Raw genomic sequence first — 20,273 nt, 5'->3', positions numbered from 1 at the left:
TACAGCCCCATGTCAGTCATCAATTTTAAACCTGTTTGGCTTGAATTAAAAATATATGTAAATAAACTTCTGATGGGCACCACAAATAGAGTAAACATTTGTCTCTCAGATGGTATTTTCCTGACATGGTTGATTTTTCTCATTAATTAATGATTGAAGGCAAGGAGGCATAAGTTGTTGATGATGGTACGAACAGTCCTACAGAAGGGGAGTATTTGAAATTTAATATTTTAAAATTGCACTCGATACTTTTCAAAATTAATATTTTTAGTATTAATATTATGGGCAGTCATATTATAGACTCAGAGAAGAGCCCAAGATATTTTCCATTTTAGTTTGTAATATGAACTTGAAGCGAAAATAAATTAACAAATTATAGATATGTGAATTAAGTATTTATTGATTTTTTTTTTTTTTCCAGAGTACTTTGGTTAAATATAAAATAGGTAATAAATATACAAAATGTAAAATGAGGATTCAAATTTTAGCACTGGTAGAATATAGTGGAAAATATATGCAATTGTGCCAGCAACAAAAATAGGATAATGTCTTTGGGAGTTTCTAAAATATTACAACTACTAACTTTGACGAGAAGAGCAGTAAAGTAAACGAAAGACCTGAAAAACTGGCAGCAAGTAACAAGAAGGAGAAAAAATTCTTTCTTTTTAATTAAAACTCCTGCAAAATCTGATGAAAGACTTTCTAAAAAGTACATTTAGGGTAGTAAATCCGTATTCTAAAAAATTAAGATATCTACTGATGAATGCACCTAAGTAACCACTTTTACACGCTTACAAGCCTAAAGAAAATTAATCACAGCAAATTGAAATTAGAGACTCCTCAGATGGCTAAAATGAAGCGTTGTTAGAGGAGACATTAAAGTTTTTGGATTTTTCATGACGTGTTGGCAAGTGCTCTTTTTCTCTCAAACTTTGATGAATTTGGATAGAGCCTTAGATATTGACTAGACAGAGTGACAAGGAATCAGTCTAACTACATTAGACGTTGCCTAATTTTCTCTTAATTTTTTTTTCAGTAAACTAAGGAACACTGATACTTGAAATGTTGTGAGTATTTAGTTACAATTTAGGCTAAATAGGTATTTGCAGGAAGTTTAAATTCGTTAAGCAATTTGGTTTTATTTTAAAAAATAAAATATGAGAGAAAATTGGGCAACACAAAATGCTGTTAGTCTGACTCCACTTAAATCGGTCCAACTTTAATTTTTGAACTTGATCTTACATCATGGAAGATGGTAAAGTGCACTTCATCTCCCTGTAAAACATCAGAGACACTATTCATTTTGACAAATCAGTAAAAAATTATACTGAAAACATTCCTGAGACAGCACAATTTAGTAAAAAAATAAAGTGACCCAGGTCCTATTTTTCACTTACCTATTTCAACACCTGATACCACAGATTATATGCACCATTGAAAAGAAAAAAAGTGTGAGGGAATTGACTTACAATCAGCACTTTCTTGATTTAGGAAGGATTGTTGAAACACTTTAGTTGTAATTTATTTCTTGCAGTGAACTTTTTCAGAACTTCATCGACAACTCTGCAAATGAAAAAACAGAAGTTACAATTAAAAGAATCAATATACAAGAACTTACATTCCTATAATGATAATTGAAGAAGATGCTTCAATGCTAAAATTTATAAAATTTCTGCTTTGGCAGTGAATAAAATTAGCTTTGATGAGATGAGGCTCACTTTGAATTTCCTGTGCTCCCATAAAACATCAGAGATTGAAGGAAGTAACTTCAAGGATGCGCAAATTGTGGCTAAATGTAAGGTGATTCAACAAGTTATCCTGCTGAGTTCGACAAATTTTGAAAGCCTCAGCCTCCTACATAAATTTTTTTCTAAAGAGATCAAACCTGAGGTTTTGAAATGTTGATTTTTGACAATGAAGTATATTTGGACGTACTTGACTGGAACTAGTTTAACTTTGTTTACCTATTTTTTTTTTTTACGTTGTATTTTTTAAATTGAAAACTGAGCAACACAGAATCTTAACATGGTGCCGGTATTTTTTTCATGATCTAGGGTAAATTCGCAATAACTTTGAAGTAAGTTGAGTAATGTAGTTCTCTTTTGAAAAAATAAAACGTAAGAGAAAATTAAGCCACATGAAGTGCAGTCAAGCTAATCTTAGTTAAATCCGTCTAAATATAGATTGCATAAAAACTACAACCGAAAAAGGACCATGAAAGTGATTTTACTTAAACTCATCAACAAAAATACACATTGAGACAATACCTCTGTCCTAATAGGCCTGTTGCCTGTTGCTAGAGCAAAAATAAGGGTTATTTCTTATAGATAATGGCTCAAAAATCACGATGAGCGCATCGGCAAAGTCTGAAATGCACTTCTAACTTCACATTCTGCGTAAGAAGTTCACGCTTTTTTGAGCTTCCTTCTTCAAAAAGATGATACGGTACAGGTGAACATGTTGTTAGAGGAGTCATTCCTTCCAACCTCTGTGCAGTCTGCAGTAGGATACTGCACAGTATTCAACATGGCTGATGCCAATCCACCAATACTGGCCAAAACTCATGTGCCCGGACAAAATTTTAACCATTTGTTAACAGCCTGGCATGTTTACATTCACGTTTTGCTTGTGTTGATAAAGATCCGTCTTAATAGCTTGGGTTATGTTGAGTATTGCAAAGCATTCTAGTACGCAAGGATTGAATGGCACGACTCCTCTAACGAAATGTTCACCTGTGCTATGGTATCGTTTCTGAAGCGGGAAGCTCCAAAAACGCAAATTCCTTTCGCAAATTGTGAAGTTAAGAGTGCATTCCAGACTTTGCCGATGCTCGATTTTTGACCCATTTTCTATAAGGAACAACTCTTATTTTTGCTCTAGCAAAAGTTTGCAAAAGGCCCATTATGATGGAAATAACAGGACTTGCCTCACAGTAATTTGTACGTAGATTCAACTCTGAGTTGCGACTAATTTACTGCAGTGTAAGGAGTGAAGGCAAAGAAATATTTTTTCCACCTATTATTACTGAGATATATAGTACCTTCTCAATATTTTTAGTTGCAACAGTTTTGGGTTATGTTTATTCTTGACCTAGCAGTTCCATTAAAAAAACGTTCCAGAAAAATTAAGAGGATGTACATATATATTGAAAAGAAAAAAGACTTACTTCAAATCAAATGGGTCATCAAGTGGAGGAATGGTTTCAAGAGCCTCATTGAAGTACAATCTGGGTGGAAGAGAAAAAAATATCAATAATGACAAAGAATATGAAATGGAGTAAATCAAGAATGGGGGAGTGTGCATTGACTTACTGTTAGTCAAAGAAGAGAAAGAAAAGTTAAGCTCAGAGTCATTTAAGCTTTCTTGAAGTCACACTCAAAAGAATAACATGTCTTCCAGAGGAGAGTAAATGGAGCAAAATTTTAAATGAATAATAAATTTCAAACATAACACCATTTTTCTTTTCTTTTTTCATGAGCCTCCCTCATTAAACAGCAATTGAGAAGGGTTTGTAGGGAGGGCCCATGAAGTACCTATGGGTGAGTTTATTCCTTCTATTCACCTTATCTGGACCAGCAGGAGGTGGTAACACTCACAGCTTCGCTGCCACTTGTTGAGACAATGGCTATTCAGTAACACAAGCACTCCTAAACCATTATGGACCCTCCCCCAGAACCTGACTTTATTGTGCTGTTTTAATTCAAGATGCTACTTCGTCCTACAATGAATGAGAGAGGGTCCGTTTCGTATGTTATACAATTAAATTTTAAAAACTACATTTGGGCAATTTTCTTGAAAATCGGTCTAGTATTCAGCGCCATGATTAAAAGAAGATAAAAAGCTTATAAGTGATCAAAACTCACACAGCATTTTTTGTTGAAAAGTGTTGCAAGGTTTGCTGGATGGCCATAATGTCTATTCTGGCTTGCTGGTTCCCAGCAATACTAAATTTGGTTACACAAGACATTAGCCGCGACAGTTCTTCAGCTACTATTTCGACAATTTGAGAGATCACAGGATACACCAGGGATGGAATCACTTTGTAAACCTGAGAAAACATACAGAAAATCGTATCATCACTGACCTAATAGACTGAGTTTTTCTTAAATTCTTCAAGTTGCATGTAGAAACCCAATGCAATTATTATATCATTTTTTAGGGAAAAAGAGAGAGAGATGAAACAGGTTAAGAAGCCGACTTGAATAATACTTAAAAAGAGCTTCAGGTACACTTGCAGCGTTTTCCAAGAAAATTCCACTATTTTGGAAGAAGAAACCGATACATGTTTTCTTTTAAAATTGTTACAGGTTTCACACATGATGAGGAAAAATCAATAAAAATTCCAAAGAGTGATGTTCATTGACTTTTCTTCCAAAAATTAAATAAGGCAAAAGCTCTGCAATACCGCTTAGAGATGTTATGTGCAGCTTTCGCCATCGATATGTGAAAACCTAAAACAAAAAGGAATGGAAAGTTTTTTTTTTTTTTTTTTTTTTTTTTTTTTTTTTTTTTTTGTCAAAGCCACAGTGCCTTAGATACATTATTTACTTTCATCTTTTCCAAGTGACCTATACTTTGTCAATGTTGCATTTGACTCAGAGTGTATGATTGTATCCTAACAATTACTAGCTCCTATTGTCATTGGACTCCTTAGAGGAAGAGAAAATAATGATACTGTGAAGAGAATATAAATGCTCACCTCAGAATGTACGGTGATAATATTAGAAAAGATTATCTCTTTGGCATAGGGACGGATATCAGTAGGTGGAAGACATGTATCCCAGTCAAAATTGCCGATGTACATAGAAGGCTCAATTGTTCCAACTAATGGGTCGCTCTTTTGTTCTATATATGTATCTAAAATCCTTTTTTCTAAGTGTTTAAATGCCATTTCTGCTTCTTCAAATGGTTCACTAAGGCGAGGGAATCCATGACGTTCAAATAGATTAATGAAACGTGGAAAAATTGTCAAGCGCGTATGTCGACAATTGCTTAGAGTACAAAGCAGTTTCTGTTCATACACTGCTCCAAAAGAGTCTTTATCCCGACTCTGAGATGAAGAACCAATGAGCTGCGAGACACCGAGCGTATGATCACCATCCTCATTGGTCAGTCCAAGATTATCTAATGCCTCCACAAAATTCAGCAATAATTTCAACACAAGTCTATTTAGATCTTTTTTAGCAGCTGGGTTGTCTAGAAGAGGTGTTTCTCGCTGCTCTGCTATTATAACAGAGTCTTTCACTAATTGCATGACTTCTGCAACTAAATTTTCAAACATACTGGGAAGCTGAGTAATGCCTCCATTTTGGTCGAACTCTATCTGCCAATTTTCCTTCAAACCGAGCGTTTTTATTTGCTCTGCCGCTTGACAAAGGAGAGTACTCATGCAGTGTAATCTTAGATCAAAGACTAAGGAGGAGAAGATATTTAAAGCATCACTTGGTAGATCTAAGGCAATTAATGTTGAGTACGCGGCACGTATGTACCGCAAACAATGAGGAAGCCACGTAGAGACAGAGTCTGAGGTTTTATGGTGTTGAGGCCACTGCTGATTTTTATCTACAGTGTGTGGAAGCAAAGCAGACCTTAACAGAGTGCACACGAGGCTAATAATAGAGAGCACGATTCCTTTGAACTCTTGAGGACGACCTGGATCTATTTTTATTTGAAACTCTCCACTAAAATATGACTGCCCAAGTTTCCACAGGTCCGGGAATCTTTGAGATAGTATTTCGGTGAGTTCTTCTACACAGAGAACGGGTTGAGGAGTTCTGTTTAGAAGCTCAACATTGTATGTCCCACTGGCAGCTCTTTTGTGCTTGTGTTTATGATGGGAGTCTAAGTGTTTGGAAGAGCCATCCATATCTGCACTTTCAGCCTTCAGATGTTCTGTTTTACAGGCAATCAACTGCTCATTGAGAAAATTTGAGTGCACTGTGATTGCTTTCCATCCTGGGTCATCTGCAATTTCCAAATTTACTAGGTTACGAATTGTCTTCTTTTGCTGGTCAAGGCCAATGCTCATATCTTCCAGCTTCTTCCACAGCATTTCTCGCAATTCACTGATTTTAAGTTCAACTTCGGCTAGAACTTTCTTAAAAACTGCAACATCAGTTTTACCAAAAAGGTTAAGAGCTCTATCATAATCGTTGATGACAACATCTATTTCCCCTTTTTTCACATTCCGCTCAATACTTCCAGGCAAGTAGAAGAGGAATTTAAACCGCTGCATGACATTTAAAGCATTGCGAGTGGCATCTGCTTTTTCTCTTCGCGCAAGAACATCATGAAATAATTTTTCAGCTTCACTGATTGATTCTGAAACAAAAAGAATGACTATGTACTAGCAGTAAGATGATACGACCCAAGTATTTTTTCCATTAGTTTACCATTGTTAACTAACTAATTGAGAAACATTTTGACGGATCAAATTTACAAATGATAATAAAATATTAGATGTTTTGATAGAGAGAGAGAGCTCCCCTCCTTTCAAGTAAGATATACAATTTTAGAAGTAAGAGGCAATGAGATAAGTGGTGGATATGATTTTACCCAAAAAATTATTTAAAAACAAAAATGAAAAAAAAATTACCTATGTACCTTAATAACCTTGCAATCTTTCAGAAAAGAGGAGCAAACCCTGTAAACTTTGAAATTTACAGACTTGGTTTCTTCCATAGTTTATCGAACTCCGCAGTCTGACACTATAGCAGATGATTTTTCGTACTTGCAAAATTGATAATGTATCATCAGGACTAAGGATAAATTTAGGTTCTGTAACTGTGAGCAAGTTCAAATACTCGAGGTCACAAATACTATCGCAGGGATGTATGTATAATATCAAAATGTGCCATTGAGCGTGCTCACCTCTGAGTGCGCTCAATCTGCATCTACTTTAGAAAACATAATCTATAGCAGTAAATTGAATATTTTCTTTCTACAGGTATTGTTGATGTGTCACTTTCCGTTCAGATTATGAAAAAATATGAGAGATACCTTCAATTGCTTTTTCAACTTTGATGGTAGGGTCAATGTCTCTTGCTTTCAAATCAGCTTCAAATTTTTCCTTCAATATGAAAAGGGTGTCCAACTGCTCCATTACTGATCCAATATTTGACTGGAAAAATAAATCCAATTATTCACGGGTTACCTTAATTTATAAAAGAAAAATACACTCACATGAAATTTTTTAGTGGGTAAAAATATGTCTTTGTTGGATGAAATACCCTTAGGAGACATTTATTTACTTCATGAAAGTAAGGGTGGAGACAGATAAGAAGATCAATGAGTGTTTGCTGAATTAATGATACTTCTACTAAGAAAATGCTATCAATTACCAAGGGCAGAAAAGAAAAAGATAAAATCATTTGTATTCAACACTTCCTACTCCTTAGTTTCTGTGGAAGGAAAGGATTTCTGAATAAAAAAAAAGCTCTCCTTCATAACCTGATTCCTTTCATTACTTTATTACTTTTTCTGATTAATGTAAGCTATATGTTCCACAATTTTTCATTTAAGAAAAAAGCTAAGATGAAGTTTTTAGATTTTGCTGGATTAATCTACCTTTCTAAAACTTGAACAGAAGATTGATACGGGTAAGTTATGTTATGTGTTTTTAATTTTATTTACCTATATGTATTATCAATTTTTTTTTCTTTTCAGACAAAAGCAATAAAAATTACCTTCAAGAAAGAGATCTGGCCTTCTTTCTGGCCCTCAACTTTTCTCCGCAAGAATGAAAGACCTACTCTGAGATCATCAAAGGAGGTAGCATGATGATGTTCTAGCAGAAACCAACCAGGCTCAAAATTTTCAGAGGATAAATCCCCGCTGCATTCTGGAAAGAGCTCATGTAAATCTTCTTCTGGAAACTTCTTTCTGTAAGTTATCAGAGCATATTAGTTTAAAGAGAATATAAACTTAATGCTTTCCAATTCTTGGGGAGAATAAAAAAAAGCGTCAGAGATCAAGAAAAAAATAACTGAGTTTTCTAGTCTTAAAATTTTCGAAGTAAATCTGTTTAAAGTAAAACTATTGGTATTGGTGATTTTACAATCATCAATTGAGGGGCTTGGAGGACAAGGCGCATAAGAGCAGTTTTTGCCATTTCGAGAAATATGTGTTTGAATTTTCGAAATTACATGGATCCTTGTGGCGGAAAGAAAGTTCAATCTGACTTGGTGATACTCAAAAATTGGAATTTGGGAGCAAATTTTTGACAGAATATATGTTAAGACTAGTTTTAGGTACTGAAATCATTAATATCTCAGTTTTTTCAAAAACTGCACTTATGCGCCTTGTCCTCCAAGCCCCTCAATTGAGAGTCATGCAATAAAGTTGAGCTGGTGTTTTGTCTTCATTTTTTTCTGAGGTTTTGTTTAAAGATTTACAATTTTAGCATTATTTTATTTTATCATTTCATTTGATTGCTTTCCTTTGCGTATAAATATTCTTAAAAAAGATGTTAAGAATTAGGTATTTTCCCTCAGCTAAGTATGCCAACCATCACAGCATCTATTTCTTTAAGTCTTCATTTTATTTGGATTGCAGATGGGTAATTTTTCATGCACATACTGCTCTGGATTTATTACAGAAGTTCTGTTCAGTTTAATCTCATCGAACATTATACCTCATTTTTTTTCATCAATATCTCGCCACTCAAGCTGCATTTACCTACATTTTAATGCCAAATTTGGCTGGCTAAGCTGCATAGAACATGGTGATTGGTTTAAAAAAAATCAAGCTACAAACCAAAAATAAATTAAACAAGTAATATTTCAAACTACTTGGAGATGAGAGATAATAACCAACTTACAAAAAACAAAGCAAACGTTTCGACTGCCGAGACCAAGACTGCAGTTTGTTAGTGGTCGAAACGTTTATTATCTCTCATCTCTATGTGGTTTGAAATATTACTTGTTTAATTTATTTTTGGCTAGTAGCTCGATTTTTTTAAAATCAATTACCATGCTGTATTTACATATGTCTGCTTGTCTGACTAATTTTAATTTCAATGAAATGTCTTGCTATGAGCTGGAGAGGCAAAACTGACATAACAAGTGAAAATATAAATAAATGAAAAAAGTAAAATACTAACTCATTTTCTTCAACTGACAGACCCAAAGGATCCTCAAGTTGGTAACTTGATGGAGAAAGTGAGCGGTGGCCCCATGTTAGGGTGTTCAAGGAAGCTTCTTCAACCCATACAGCACTTTCTTTCAATGGGCCAATTGTTTCGTGATACCCGCGGAATTGAACTAAAGAAGTGCCAATTCCACCAGAGCCTGTGACCACAATTATCTCACCTCTGCCTTTTCCTGGACCGGATCTAGCAATAACTTTGTTTGGCGATTTCCATTCCGCAGACAGCAAACAGTCACTGCCACAAATTGTTAAACCTGTTGAAAATAAAAAAAGGAAACTAAGATGAATTGATGAAAAGAAAAAATTAATTATAATGTTTTGTTTTTAAGTTTAGGGTAAAACACAACGATTCATTATTCCCTCAAATCTGAAGAAGAGCTAATTACTTAAGTAATCTACATGAGGGCAGGAGTTTGAACTTAAAATGATACAAGAAAAACTACCTGCACAGTGCACGGAGAAGCACATCGACAGTGTAAGTCGGCAATCACATAACTCGGTTTGCAACGTCGCAGACTTCCTGTCATTTTTTATTTTTTAAACGGCCAACCACTCAACGGCATTTCTTCAGAACTGCCGTGATTTTTCTTTTCTGTGCGAAGAAAATTCTGCAAACACTTCAAGAAATGATGTCAATTTGTTCTCCTTCAAAAAAATAACATAGAGACGGAGATTTCCAGACACTGCAAATGAGATATGTGATTGCCGACTGACACTGTCGACGTACTTAAGCTGTATTCCATGACAGCAAATAATGGACGCGAGAGGACAAATGTTACAAACAGTGGCTCCTTCTGGTACTGAAGACTGGAGAGATGGCCTTTAAAAGTAAGGGCAGAGAACTTGCCTTTACCTGTTCAGCAAATTAGAAATCCAGCCCTAAACAAATGGACGTATTCCTGCCAAACCAAACAATATAGACGAGTGGGAAAGATGGAACATGCTCTAGAAAGCTGCATAAGAGATAATGTAAATGTGAGCTCGATTCCCTATGGAGAAATGGAAAAGCTAGATTTTACATTCTTTCAAAGGAAATTCTATGATAACTGAATGCGGCACTTCTTTGTTACCGCTGACATCGGCGCTTTCTAATTCCCATTCATTCTTACGGCCCTTGACAAATGAGCACACCCCTTCTTCCCCACTTAAGTATCTCTGGTTTCGTTTGGCAGATATACATCCAAATGATAAAAATAGGTAGATGACAGGTGTTATGCATAGCACTTATTATTGTCCACCGATGATAAAGCAGCTTACCAATCAGATCATTCGGAGTTTTTCCAAGATGCTGACCACGGATTGTGACCCGCGTTCCGGGAGGGCCTTCCTTGGGAGAAATACCGTTCACGACTGGAGCAGGTGCCATTTTTTAAAACAGAGAGTAGTACTACGAATGAGCGAACATGAAAGGAGTCCTTCACGGCAATGTCATAAAATTAAATCAGGAAAATTGTGGCTGTAGGAGAGATCATCGCCTGGGATCCCAGCGTAACACTTATCACAGACCTGAGGCACTGTTCTCCTGTAGGAGAAAAATAACGAGGTGAGTGATGATTCTAGGGATGTTAGAAAGTTCCATGAAAACATGAATGTGTACGAAGTAGCAGTAGAAGAAACAGGGTAACAAATTAAGGAGAAGTTTCAGTTAAAAGTTTTCTTATCACTAATAATTTTGGCTGTACACATAACCTTAGCACCGTTGTTGACATCAACACTCAACGGCAAGACACCGGATTATTATTTTGTTTACATTGTCATCACGCTTTTTAAGTAAGGTTAATTTCTTGACGTCTTCTGCGTGTTTTTTTTGTAGAGACGAGTGTTTTATAAGATTTTGGAACATTTTAAATTATTATAATATCTTGTTTGAATATATCTTGAGCTTGTATTTATCTCACAGACAAGTGCTGCTCCAGTATTGATTTTCTTTGTTTTTCGTTTACAAAGGTAGTGAACTGTGTCCATTCCAATAAACCCTGTAAAGCACTCAATGTTGTACGGAGTAAGTTTTGAAAGCTTCCTCTATTTGGTTACCGAAAATACTCTCTAAATCTTTTTCACCAAGACCCTTTATTCTATAGTTGGTGCGTTCATCAGTACCTCCTTAAGGTGATTCGTCAAGCTCAAGTGACGTGGTCGAACTGGCATGCGATATATCGCATCTTTTAGGTCAAAAATCTCGGCAGATTTTGAATTTTCAGCATAAAAAAGGACGATAGCCCCTGCGCATGAGCCTGAAGAATCATTCTAAACCCAAAAATTGGCAAAATTTAGAGAAATGAAAGCAGGATAGTGTTTGGAAAAAAACCTCGCATTGGATACCGAAATCGATGGCTGAATCGAATGCGAGGTTTTCTTCCAAACACTATCCTGCTTTCATTTTTCTGAATTTTGCCGATTTTTGGGTTTAGAATGATTCAGGCTCATGCGCAGGGGCTATTGTCCTTTTTTTTACTGAAAATTCAAAATCTGCCGAGATTTTGACCTAAAGATGCGATATCGCATGCCAGTTCGACCACTTCTTTTGAGCTTGACGAATCACCTTAAGTAGTTGAGTAGTCGAGATAAGAGCTTTTTTTTCCGTGAAACACATGGAATGCGATGGTAGCGGTTTGGGCTGGTTCAACGGGCCTAACTGCGGCCTCAACCAGCCTCAACTCACCTCGGAAGAGCGTTCCAAGCGTTCTTTCGGAACACATGGAACGCACTGAAAACACGCCAGTGGAGCGGGATAAAAAAGTGATGCGTCCTGTAGCTATTCTCTGCAGTTCAGAAAAAAAAAGCCCTATTACTCGTCACTTGCTTATGGATTTACTTCCAGTCTTTTTTTGACATTTCAGGTTTCTAGGTTGTACCTTGTTTTGTAAAACCCTTGACGCATTACACCAACTTTGGTTTTAGCCGCATAATTTTTACCACGAAAATACTCTTTGGTAGCTCTAACTTCAGTAGAGTCAAAGTCTTCCGAATGAACAGTCGCTACAAGTAAGCAGGACATTAGCTGTAGACAAAAAAAATTCTGAATGTTGTCATTATCTAATTTTAAAAAATGACAAACATCCAAAACTTGATTCAATAAGGATGTTAACAGGATAATTTACTTTTTTCAGATACAACCAAGTCTCAAAGCTGTTTGTGCCATCGGAATTCCTTCTCTGGCATATTTTTTACTTCCAGCTGCTTTCAATCAAACTGTCACCACAATGTCCACAAATGCTGCAGGACAGTATTCAATGGCCTTTGTCACAATAGACAATGAAGAGAATGCAAAAAAATTAGCCAAGTAAGTAGAATTTTCTACTTTGAATACCTACGTTTCGTGCTTCTCAATCCGAAGAAGCTGTAAGATCTTTAAAGTGTACCTTTAAACAGAATGAGAACAGCTTCTTCACCCGGATTCTCGTTTTCTGCTATGTGAACAATAATTCAAGCAGAAAGACTGAATCTCTCACATTTAAGTGTATACATTTTTCAAAGATCTCATGCTAGAATCAATAACTGTTTTAAATTATCTTCTCATGAGATTAATCAGACTCAAAACAAACGTGTGAAATCTGTAAATTTATTTGAACTACATCAAGAGATCTGACCCAAACTCTAGTTTAGATGTGAGAATTTTTCCTCATTTGTTAGTACCCAGAACCACCAAATTATCTTGTCAAACAATACTTCTAATTTTCACCTTAAAAAACAAAAGTAACTTTCTTAATACTTACGATTTAGAATCAGGGACCGTGGTTTTTTTCGGTGAAAAGAAATAAGGAAAATAGGACTAAATTAAATATCGCGACGAAATTTCCCGTGATTTTAATCATAATCGTTCGTAAAATTATCGTTAATTTTTCTGAGAAATTTTGCGTATCTTTTACAAAAAATATTGATGAAAATTGACGCATTAAATGTGGTTTGCAACGTTGCAATCGAGGTAATCAAGCTCCATTTCGCGCGAAATGAACCATCGATATTTGAGTTCGTTTACGGCAGGCGTAACATACAACTATTTCACCTCGGGTGTACGCATGTTGCAGCTCCGCCGGATTGAAGGCGTTTCAAACTGCGAAGATGTCTTGACTCTTCACCGCCCTGCCCACCCTCGCGAGCGGGACGAACGCTGAAATCGCTGCGACACTTAGACGACGCGTCATTATTTATGACTCCCTTCTAATTTTCAGCATAAAAAACAAAAGTAACTATCTTAATACTTACGATTTAGAATCAGGGACCGTGGTTTTTTTTCTGGTAAAAAGAAAATAAGGAAAATAGGACTAAATAATATATCGCGACGAAATTTCCCGTGATTTTAATCATAATCATTCGTAAAATTATCGTTAATTTTTCAGCGAAATTTTGCGTATCTTTTAAAAAATATTGATGAAACTTGACGCATTGAATGTGGTTTGCAACGTTGCAATCGAGGTAAATTAGCTCCATTTCGCGTGGAATGAACCATCGATATTTGAGTTCGTTTACGGCAGGCGTAACATACAACTATTTCACCTCGGGTGTACGCATGTTGCAGCTCCGCCGGATTGAAGGCGTTTCAAACTGCGAAAATGTCTTGACTCTTCACCGCCCTGCCCGCACTCGCGAGCGGGACGAACGCTGAAATCGCTGCGACACTTAGACGTGGCGTCATTATTTATGATTCCCTTCTAATTTTCAGCATAAAAAACAAAAGTAACTATCTTAATACTTACGATTTAGAATCAAGGACCGTGGTTTTTTTTCGGTAAAAAGAAAATAAGGAAAATAGGACTAAATAAAATATCGCGACGAAATTTCCCGTGATTTTAATCATAATCATTCGTAAAATTATCGTTAATTCTTCAGCGAAATTTTGCGTATCTTTTAAAAAATATTGATGAAACTTGACGCATTGAATGTGGTTTGCAACGTTGCAATCGAGGTAAATTAGCTCCATTTCGCGTGGAATGAACCATCGATATTGAGTTCGTTTACGGCAGGCGTAACATACAACTATTCACCTCGGGTGTACGCATGCTGCAGCTCCGCCGGATTGAAGGCGTTTCAACTGCGAAATGTCTTGACTCTTCACCGCCCTGCCCCACTGCGAGCGGGACGAACGCTGAAATCATACGACACTTAGACGTGCGTCATTATTTATGATCCCTTCAATTTTCGCATAAAAACAAAGTAACTATCTAATACTTACGATTAGAATCAGGACCGTGGTTTTTTTCGGTAAAGAAAATAAGAAAATAGGACTAATAAATATCGCGACGAAATTTCCCGTGTTTTAATCATAATCATCGTAAATTATCGTTAATTTTTCAGCGAAATTTTGCGTATCTTTTAAAAATATTGATGAAACTTGACGCATTAATGTGGTTTGCAACGTTGCAATCGAGGTAAATAAGCTCCATTTCGCGTGGAATGAACCATCGATATTTGAGTTCGTTTACGGCAGGCGTAACATACAACTATTTCACCTCGGGTGTACGCATGTTGCAGCTCCGCCGGATTGAAGGCGTTTCAAACTGCGAAGATGTCTTGACTCTTCACCGCCCTGCCCGCACTCGCGAGCGGGACGAACGCTGAAATCGCTGCGACACTTAGACGACGCGTCATTATTTATGACTTCCCTTCTACTTTTCAGCATAAAAAACAAAAGTAACTATCCTAATACTTACGATTTAGAATCAGGGACCGTGGTTTTTTTTCGGTAAAAAGAAAATAAGGAAAATAGGACTAATTAAATATCGCGACGAAATTTCCCGTGATTTTAATCATAATCAATCGTAAAATTATCGTTAATTTTTCAGAGAAATTTTGCGTATCTTTTAAAAAATATTGATGAAACTTGACGCATTGAATGTGGTTTGCAACGTTGCAATCGAGGTAAATAAGCTCCATTTCGCGCGGAATGAACCATCGATATTTGAGTTCGTTTACGGCAGGCGTAACATACAACTATTTTACCTCGGGTGTACGCATGTTGCAGCTCCCCGGATTGAAGGCGTTTCAAACTGCGAAGATGTCTTGACTCTTCACCGCCCTGCCCACCCTCGCGAGCGGGACGAACGCTAAAATCGTTGCGACACTTAGACGACGCGTCATAATTTATGACTCCAGACTATGTTTCCGTAAGCAAGTAAAAGTTTTTTGTCAGGATTTTTGATGTCATGATTTCTGTCTGAGCTCAGGAAATGCACTTTCAGGAAGGTAGATGGTGAAAAAATAGACACTTCTTCACAGGGAAGTATCATTAAATGTTCGTAGAGAAGTGTGTAGAGCTGTAAAATGCAGCTCATCCTAATCTAGAATTCATGCAGCATTGTTTCTGAGTGATGAGTTGAAAAGATTAAAAAACTATCAACATCTTTGAATATTACCTCTTCCGCAGATTTACCCCTTGTTTGCCACTCTCTGCCAATCCTAAGATTAGTTGGTGAGTTTTCTTGTACCATTCTTGTCCTTTTTTAAAAAGAAATTCTCAGAATCATGTTTACCTATTAATATTGTATCATCTCCTTCTCTAACCATGCATATTACTATCAGTTTACTTCTTTGTTTTTATAATTGTCTTGTTGTTGAGCATTTTTCCAAGGAAATATTTTGTAGGTAACATCGATTATTTCAGCCCAGTGTGTCAGTGTCTTGTTTATTTAATGTGGTTTTTTTTGCTTTTCAGATCGGTTGTGACGAATCAGTTGGCTGCCTGTGTTAATATTGTTCCAAAGATCCTTTCCATGTAGGTTTCTTCTTTTGAGCACATAAGTATTCATTCTTAATATTTTTATTTTAATTTCATAAAATAAGACTCAAGGATCTACCCAATTGGAAAAGGATCTCCTTCTCCACCCCTCAAATTGAGTGAGGTTTTTTTAAAGTTTGAAATGTGAAGTGGTTTCTCAGATTTTTCTGTTGGAACTTTTTTAGGATTCATTGCATTACTTTGAAGTTCCTTGGTGCCTTTGTACAGGATGCCCTGTTCCGAATATGCACTCTTCAAGTTTTGAACCAAATAATTATCTCCAATGAGTCTGAAATTTCAATTTTGACACCAAAGTGTCTATAGGGGAATGAGTGAGTGAGAATATGAAAGTGCAGATTCATTGCATTGCAAGGGAACTTGATGATGAATATTTTTTCCCTACCCCAAAGTCATTGCACAGCCCTAATTTTTCTGAGTGGTGATGTTTTGGTTTAAGGAAAACCAACCTCTGCACTCCTGAACTTCCTTTTTTTGATACATTAATTTTTATTAAAATATGAGACAAGAATTAAGTTAATAAGCTTGTAAGTAGCTGATGATCAAATAGAATGGATCATTTGCGCTAGGTAGTTGCGGAATCGTGTTCTCATACTAGTTTATGCATGTACATAAGCTTTTCAAATCATATCAAAAGAGCTGATAAAAATTCTGTAAAGAGAGAATTTCCTATTACTATGTTAATTTAAAAATTCTGAAGGGAAAATTAAAGTTTAACTTATCATCTTGCTCTAATCATGCCTGTTTTTTTGTTGTAGATATAAATGGGAAGGTGAAATACAGGAAGACAGCGAACTTCTTTTGGTGAGTTTTACGGCCCATTTATGGACTACTGTCACATCATTTTAAATTATCAATGTCATCCAATACAATATATTTCACCTGCAATTAGGCTATCCAAAATTAACAGCAGAATTGGAGAGAGAACCAAACTTTTAATTTTCTAATTATTTTAAAACCGAAAATAAAGAGGAATTAGATGTAGCTTATCATATTGTAAGAACAAAGCACCAAACTTTGTCAGCATTTAAACAAACATGTATGAGGACATATTTCAATATTTCTTTTAAAAGTTTTCTTTTTAAAGTATTACGAGTTTCTCACAAGTCTTTTCTAAGAGTTGTCGCTACCAGGGTTGTTCCAAGCAATGAAAAAATGTAAAATACTCCTTGTTAATATCTTTAATTTTAAAGTTTAAGTACATAAGTATGCGCATAATTTTCCTGAAATTCTATTGAAAATACTTCAATAACATGTATATTTCAATTTTAGTTCTTTATTGTATTGAGTATTGACCGTGTTTGTATCATTTTTTCTTGCAGCTCATGAAAACCAGAACATCCCTTGTTGATGAACTAATTGCACATGTGAAGTGAGTATTTTTCTAAGACCTTAAATTTTTCATATCTTTAGCAAGACTGGATGTGCCACTTGTTCTTAGGTCACAGTTTTCATGTCTAAACTAATCTTTACACTCGACGTGTATCCTCATCTAATGCTACTATTCAGTTAAACACGATGTTGCCTTATATTTGCATAACTATATTTTGAAGTCCCTCTAGCTTGATAACCATTTTTCAATTTTATATCAGTGTATTATCGAGTTGAACTTTATTTTTTATACACAGAAATTGAAAATTACAAAGAAATTCAATCCAGAAGTTTTAAGAGCACATACGCATTAACTATATAAATTGAAACATGCAAATTTTTGCTGCAAAAATCAATCGCCTTTTTTTTTCTTTTTTTTTTAAAAAAAAAAGCATCACTAACTCTTACAGTTCGGTAATGTTTTGGAAGATTAGCCCCTCATATCCAAAGAAATTCTGTCCATGATAGATCGCAAATTTTTAACTCTTTGTTTTAAAACTCTAAAGTAAACCAAGTTTGTGAAAGAATTTTGCAAAAGAATTAGATGTAGCAGCAGCCTGAGAAGTGTTACTTTCCAAAATAATCATTATATCTGAAGCCTGTTTTCCAGTAGGTACTATCCTAGTTAGTTTTTTTCTTTGTCCTCCTCACATCCCTTATTTTCCAAAAACCTTCGTAATATTATTATTTTTTTTTTTTAAATTTTTTTTCCTTGTTTGTCACTCTCTGTAAATTTTACTGTCACTCTCTGCTCTTTTGTTTTAGAGCTAATCATCCATATAAAGTTTGTGAAGTAATCACAACCACGGTAAGTTTGCTCAATATTTTTTAATTTTCAATCAACCTTCCTCAAAGTAAATTTAATTATAAATGCATTATCCTACACAACCTCTAGAAGGTCACAGTTGAGGTTGACTCAGTCGAGGCAGATGCCTCTCATGGCATAATATTCTTAAAGGTAAAAAAAAAACATTTTTTTAATGGTGGCTAATGTACTCAGGGGGAGGCTTATAAACTCGTAACTGATAAATCTCAAAGTTAGAAAATATGGAAAGACCATTTTCTCCGATTAGTTTAATTCAGGATTAAATCAAAGTAGCAAAGCTCCATCCAGCACCAAGGGCATGTTGAGTCATAAAGACATCACTATTACCTAAGCGTGCCTCTAAAATTGGATTTACTAAAGAGAGAATCAATTTTTTTTTGCAGATTGACAAAGGAAATCCAGACTATCTCTCATGGATCTCTGATGTTGTACCTGAAAGAAAATAAAGGCAATCTCAAGGGCTCGTGAAAGGCAAAAAATCTAAAGTATTTTAAATAAGTACACAACGAATATATTAAATTCGTTCTTTCCCAACAAAGTGAATCACTGGCTATTCTAAATGTAATACTTTTTTATATTCTTGAGTTCGAATCAAACATCCTCTATCTCCTTTACAACTGTCCCAATTTATCAGCTTTCAAGTTTTTGTACATGTGTGTGCTTCTGAAGTAAGTAAATGAAGCAGAATTCTTTATGGCGACTGCTCTCAATAGAGTGGAGGCTTGGGATCAATGCCTGAGCAAAGATTCTAAAAATTAAGTATAGAATGAGAGTGCATTGTGTATTCTCTAACAAGCTCTGTAAGCAGACTTTATTCATCTCTTTCATTATGATAATTAAAACGATGTAGGTATTTTGAATTTTTTTTTAAAGTATCATTCTCTGGTTGCGTATGAAATGGTGTAACTACTCAATAAAATTTGTTCTACTACTCACAACATTTTTCTCAGTTATTTATTCTCACAGGTGTCTTTTGGGTTTTTGACAGAGAACTTTTTGACCCATCTCCCTCAGGTAAAATTTTGGGCACTCTTTGCGGAAAGAGTTCTCGGTCGATATGGCGCAAAAACGCTGACACTGAGTCAGTAAACGGAGCGTCATTTTGAATTTCGCGCGCTCTAAACTGAAGTTCTCCACTCGTGGAGCGAAGAGAGTGCGCGGTGTATAGTATAGAGCACCCGGGGCCGAATCTTGTCGGCTCTTTCCCTAAGAGGTGGAGCGTCCATCGTCTATCTGAGTCCAAACCGCACCACCTGCCAATCAGAAGCGCTAAGCTGGACCTAAGCGCAGTCGAAACCAGTCCTGAGAATATTTAAGTACGGTGGAAGGACCGACAAGATTCAAGCCCTTGCATTCTGCAGTCCTGCACTCACGAAGCGAAGTCTTGCAATGAATATGCAACAATGAAAATTTAAAAATGAGTACTTAGGTAAATCGATTGCTGAGTTTCAAAGGCCTATTCGAAATTTTATCAAGCGAATATTCCCATACATTTTTGCACAGAAGATCTAGAGAGCAGCCTTGAAAGGACACAAAAAATCACGCGGAAGTGGAAGCCCTTTCCATAATGATTATCCAGCCCCCCCCCCCCAAAAAAAAAAAAAAAAAATGCGAAATCTGTCAGAAAATCTTCTGAAAATTTAAGATGTGTGTATTTTTTCACAGTTTCTTACTTTGCTTTCGCCATTTTAATAACTCTTTTGCTGACTAAGCCATCAAGCTGAAACTCTTGATATGTTTCGTGGTTTTCATCGTTGAGAAGGACGCACTAAAAATTGAATTTTTAGTGCAAAAATAAACATATAACTAAAAAACCGTTACGAATGGTAGCGGGTCAAAGTTATTAGTAACTGAAGGAAAGAATCTCGGCAAAGATCCAACTTAAATTGGCGTTAAACAAGTATTTTCCGGTTCTCTAATATTTTTTGCTTCAAACTTGGTAGCTGGGGATATCGGAATACTTAGGTAAGGATCATACGAATTCGCCGCGGTAGTTTTTCAAAATACCTTGCATCGGAAATAAGTTCTCCGTCAAATCCTTAAGGAATGATCAATATTACGTCTTTCTCTTCGAAAATCTAAATACGATACTGAACGATCTACTGACACAACATTTTCCAAGCATATTATGTATTTACCGAGTCTGTTCTTTTACTCGCAATATTAATCGATACTTCGGAATAGAATATTTTTAGG

At 35.8% G+C, this 20,273-nt stretch overlaps 2 protein-coding genes across 3 annotated transcripts; one reads left to right on the top strand and one right to left on the bottom strand.

Moving 5' to 3' along the window:
- Positions 1–380: 380 nt before the first annotated feature.
- Sec5 (secretory 5) lies at positions 381–10,855 on the bottom strand. The gene is made up of 8 exons (XM_019055190.2): positions 10,405–10,855; positions 9,101–9,401; positions 7,686–7,881; positions 7,000–7,120; positions 4,700–6,321; positions 3,864–4,048; positions 3,167–3,226; positions 381–1,563 (listed from the first exon to the last, which is right to left on the bottom strand). Exons 1-8 carry the CDS (start codon positions 10,511–10,513, stop codon positions 1,488–1,490), a joined length of 2,670 nt encoding a protein of 889 aa, XP_018910735.2. The 5' UTR covers positions 10,514–10,855; the 3' UTR covers positions 381–1,487.
- Positions 10,856–10,945: 90 nt separating this feature from the next.
- LOC109039669 (protein CutA homolog) lies at positions 10,946–18,673 on the top strand. 2 transcript variants are annotated; one of them, XM_019055265.2, is made up of 7 exons: positions 10,946–11,094; positions 12,258–12,430; positions 15,800–15,859; positions 16,639–16,684; positions 17,203–17,252; positions 18,017–18,059; positions 18,461–18,673. In XM_019055265.2, exons 2-7 carry the CDS (start codon positions 12,351–12,353, stop codon positions 18,521–18,523), a joined length of 342 nt encoding a protein of 113 aa, XP_018910810.2. In that variant the 5' UTR covers positions 10,946–11,094; positions 12,258–12,350; the 3' UTR covers positions 18,524–18,673. The 2 variants fall into 2 exon arrangements, with proteins under 2 accessions (XP_018910810.2, XP_018910809.2); XM_019055264.2 differs by having other exon boundaries at positions 10,954–11,149.
- The last annotated feature ends 1,600 nt before the right edge of the window (positions 18,674–20,273 follow it).

Source organism: Bemisia tabaci, chromosome 2 (genome assembly GCF_918797505.1).
Source record: "Bemisia tabaci chromosome 2, PGI_BMITA_v3".
Lineage (NCBI taxonomy): Eukaryota > Metazoa > Arthropoda > Insecta > Hemiptera > Aleyrodidae > Bemisia > Bemisia tabaci.
The sequence above is the reverse complement of the archived record's forward strand: the minus strand, read 5'-3'. Positions and strand labels throughout refer to the sequence as shown.

Bases quoted from the DNA above. Each gene is read 5' to 3' on its own strand.
- Sec5 (XM_019055190.2), bottom strand. From the start codon at position 10,513: ATGGCACCTGCTCCAGTCGTGAACGGTATTTCTCCCAAGGAAGGCCCT. The intron at 7,121-7,685 runs GTAATTTTTATT...TTATTTTTCCAG, and splicing joins GCCAGATCTCTTTCTTGAAG to TCAAATATTGGATCAGTAAT. The intron at 4,049-4,699 runs GTGAGCATTTAT...ATGTTTTCTCAG, and splicing joins TTATCACCGTACATTCTGAG to GTTTACAAAGTGATTCCATC.
- LOC109039669 (XM_019055264.2), top strand. The intron at 15,860-16,638 runs GTAGGTTTCTTC...TTTTTGTTGTAG, and splicing joins GTTCCAAAGATCCTTTCCAT to ATATAAATGGGAAGGTGAAA. The intron at 18,060-18,460 runs GTAAGTTTGCTC...TTTTTTTTGCAG, and splicing joins GTGAAGTAATCACAACCACG to ATTGACAAAGGAAATCCAGA.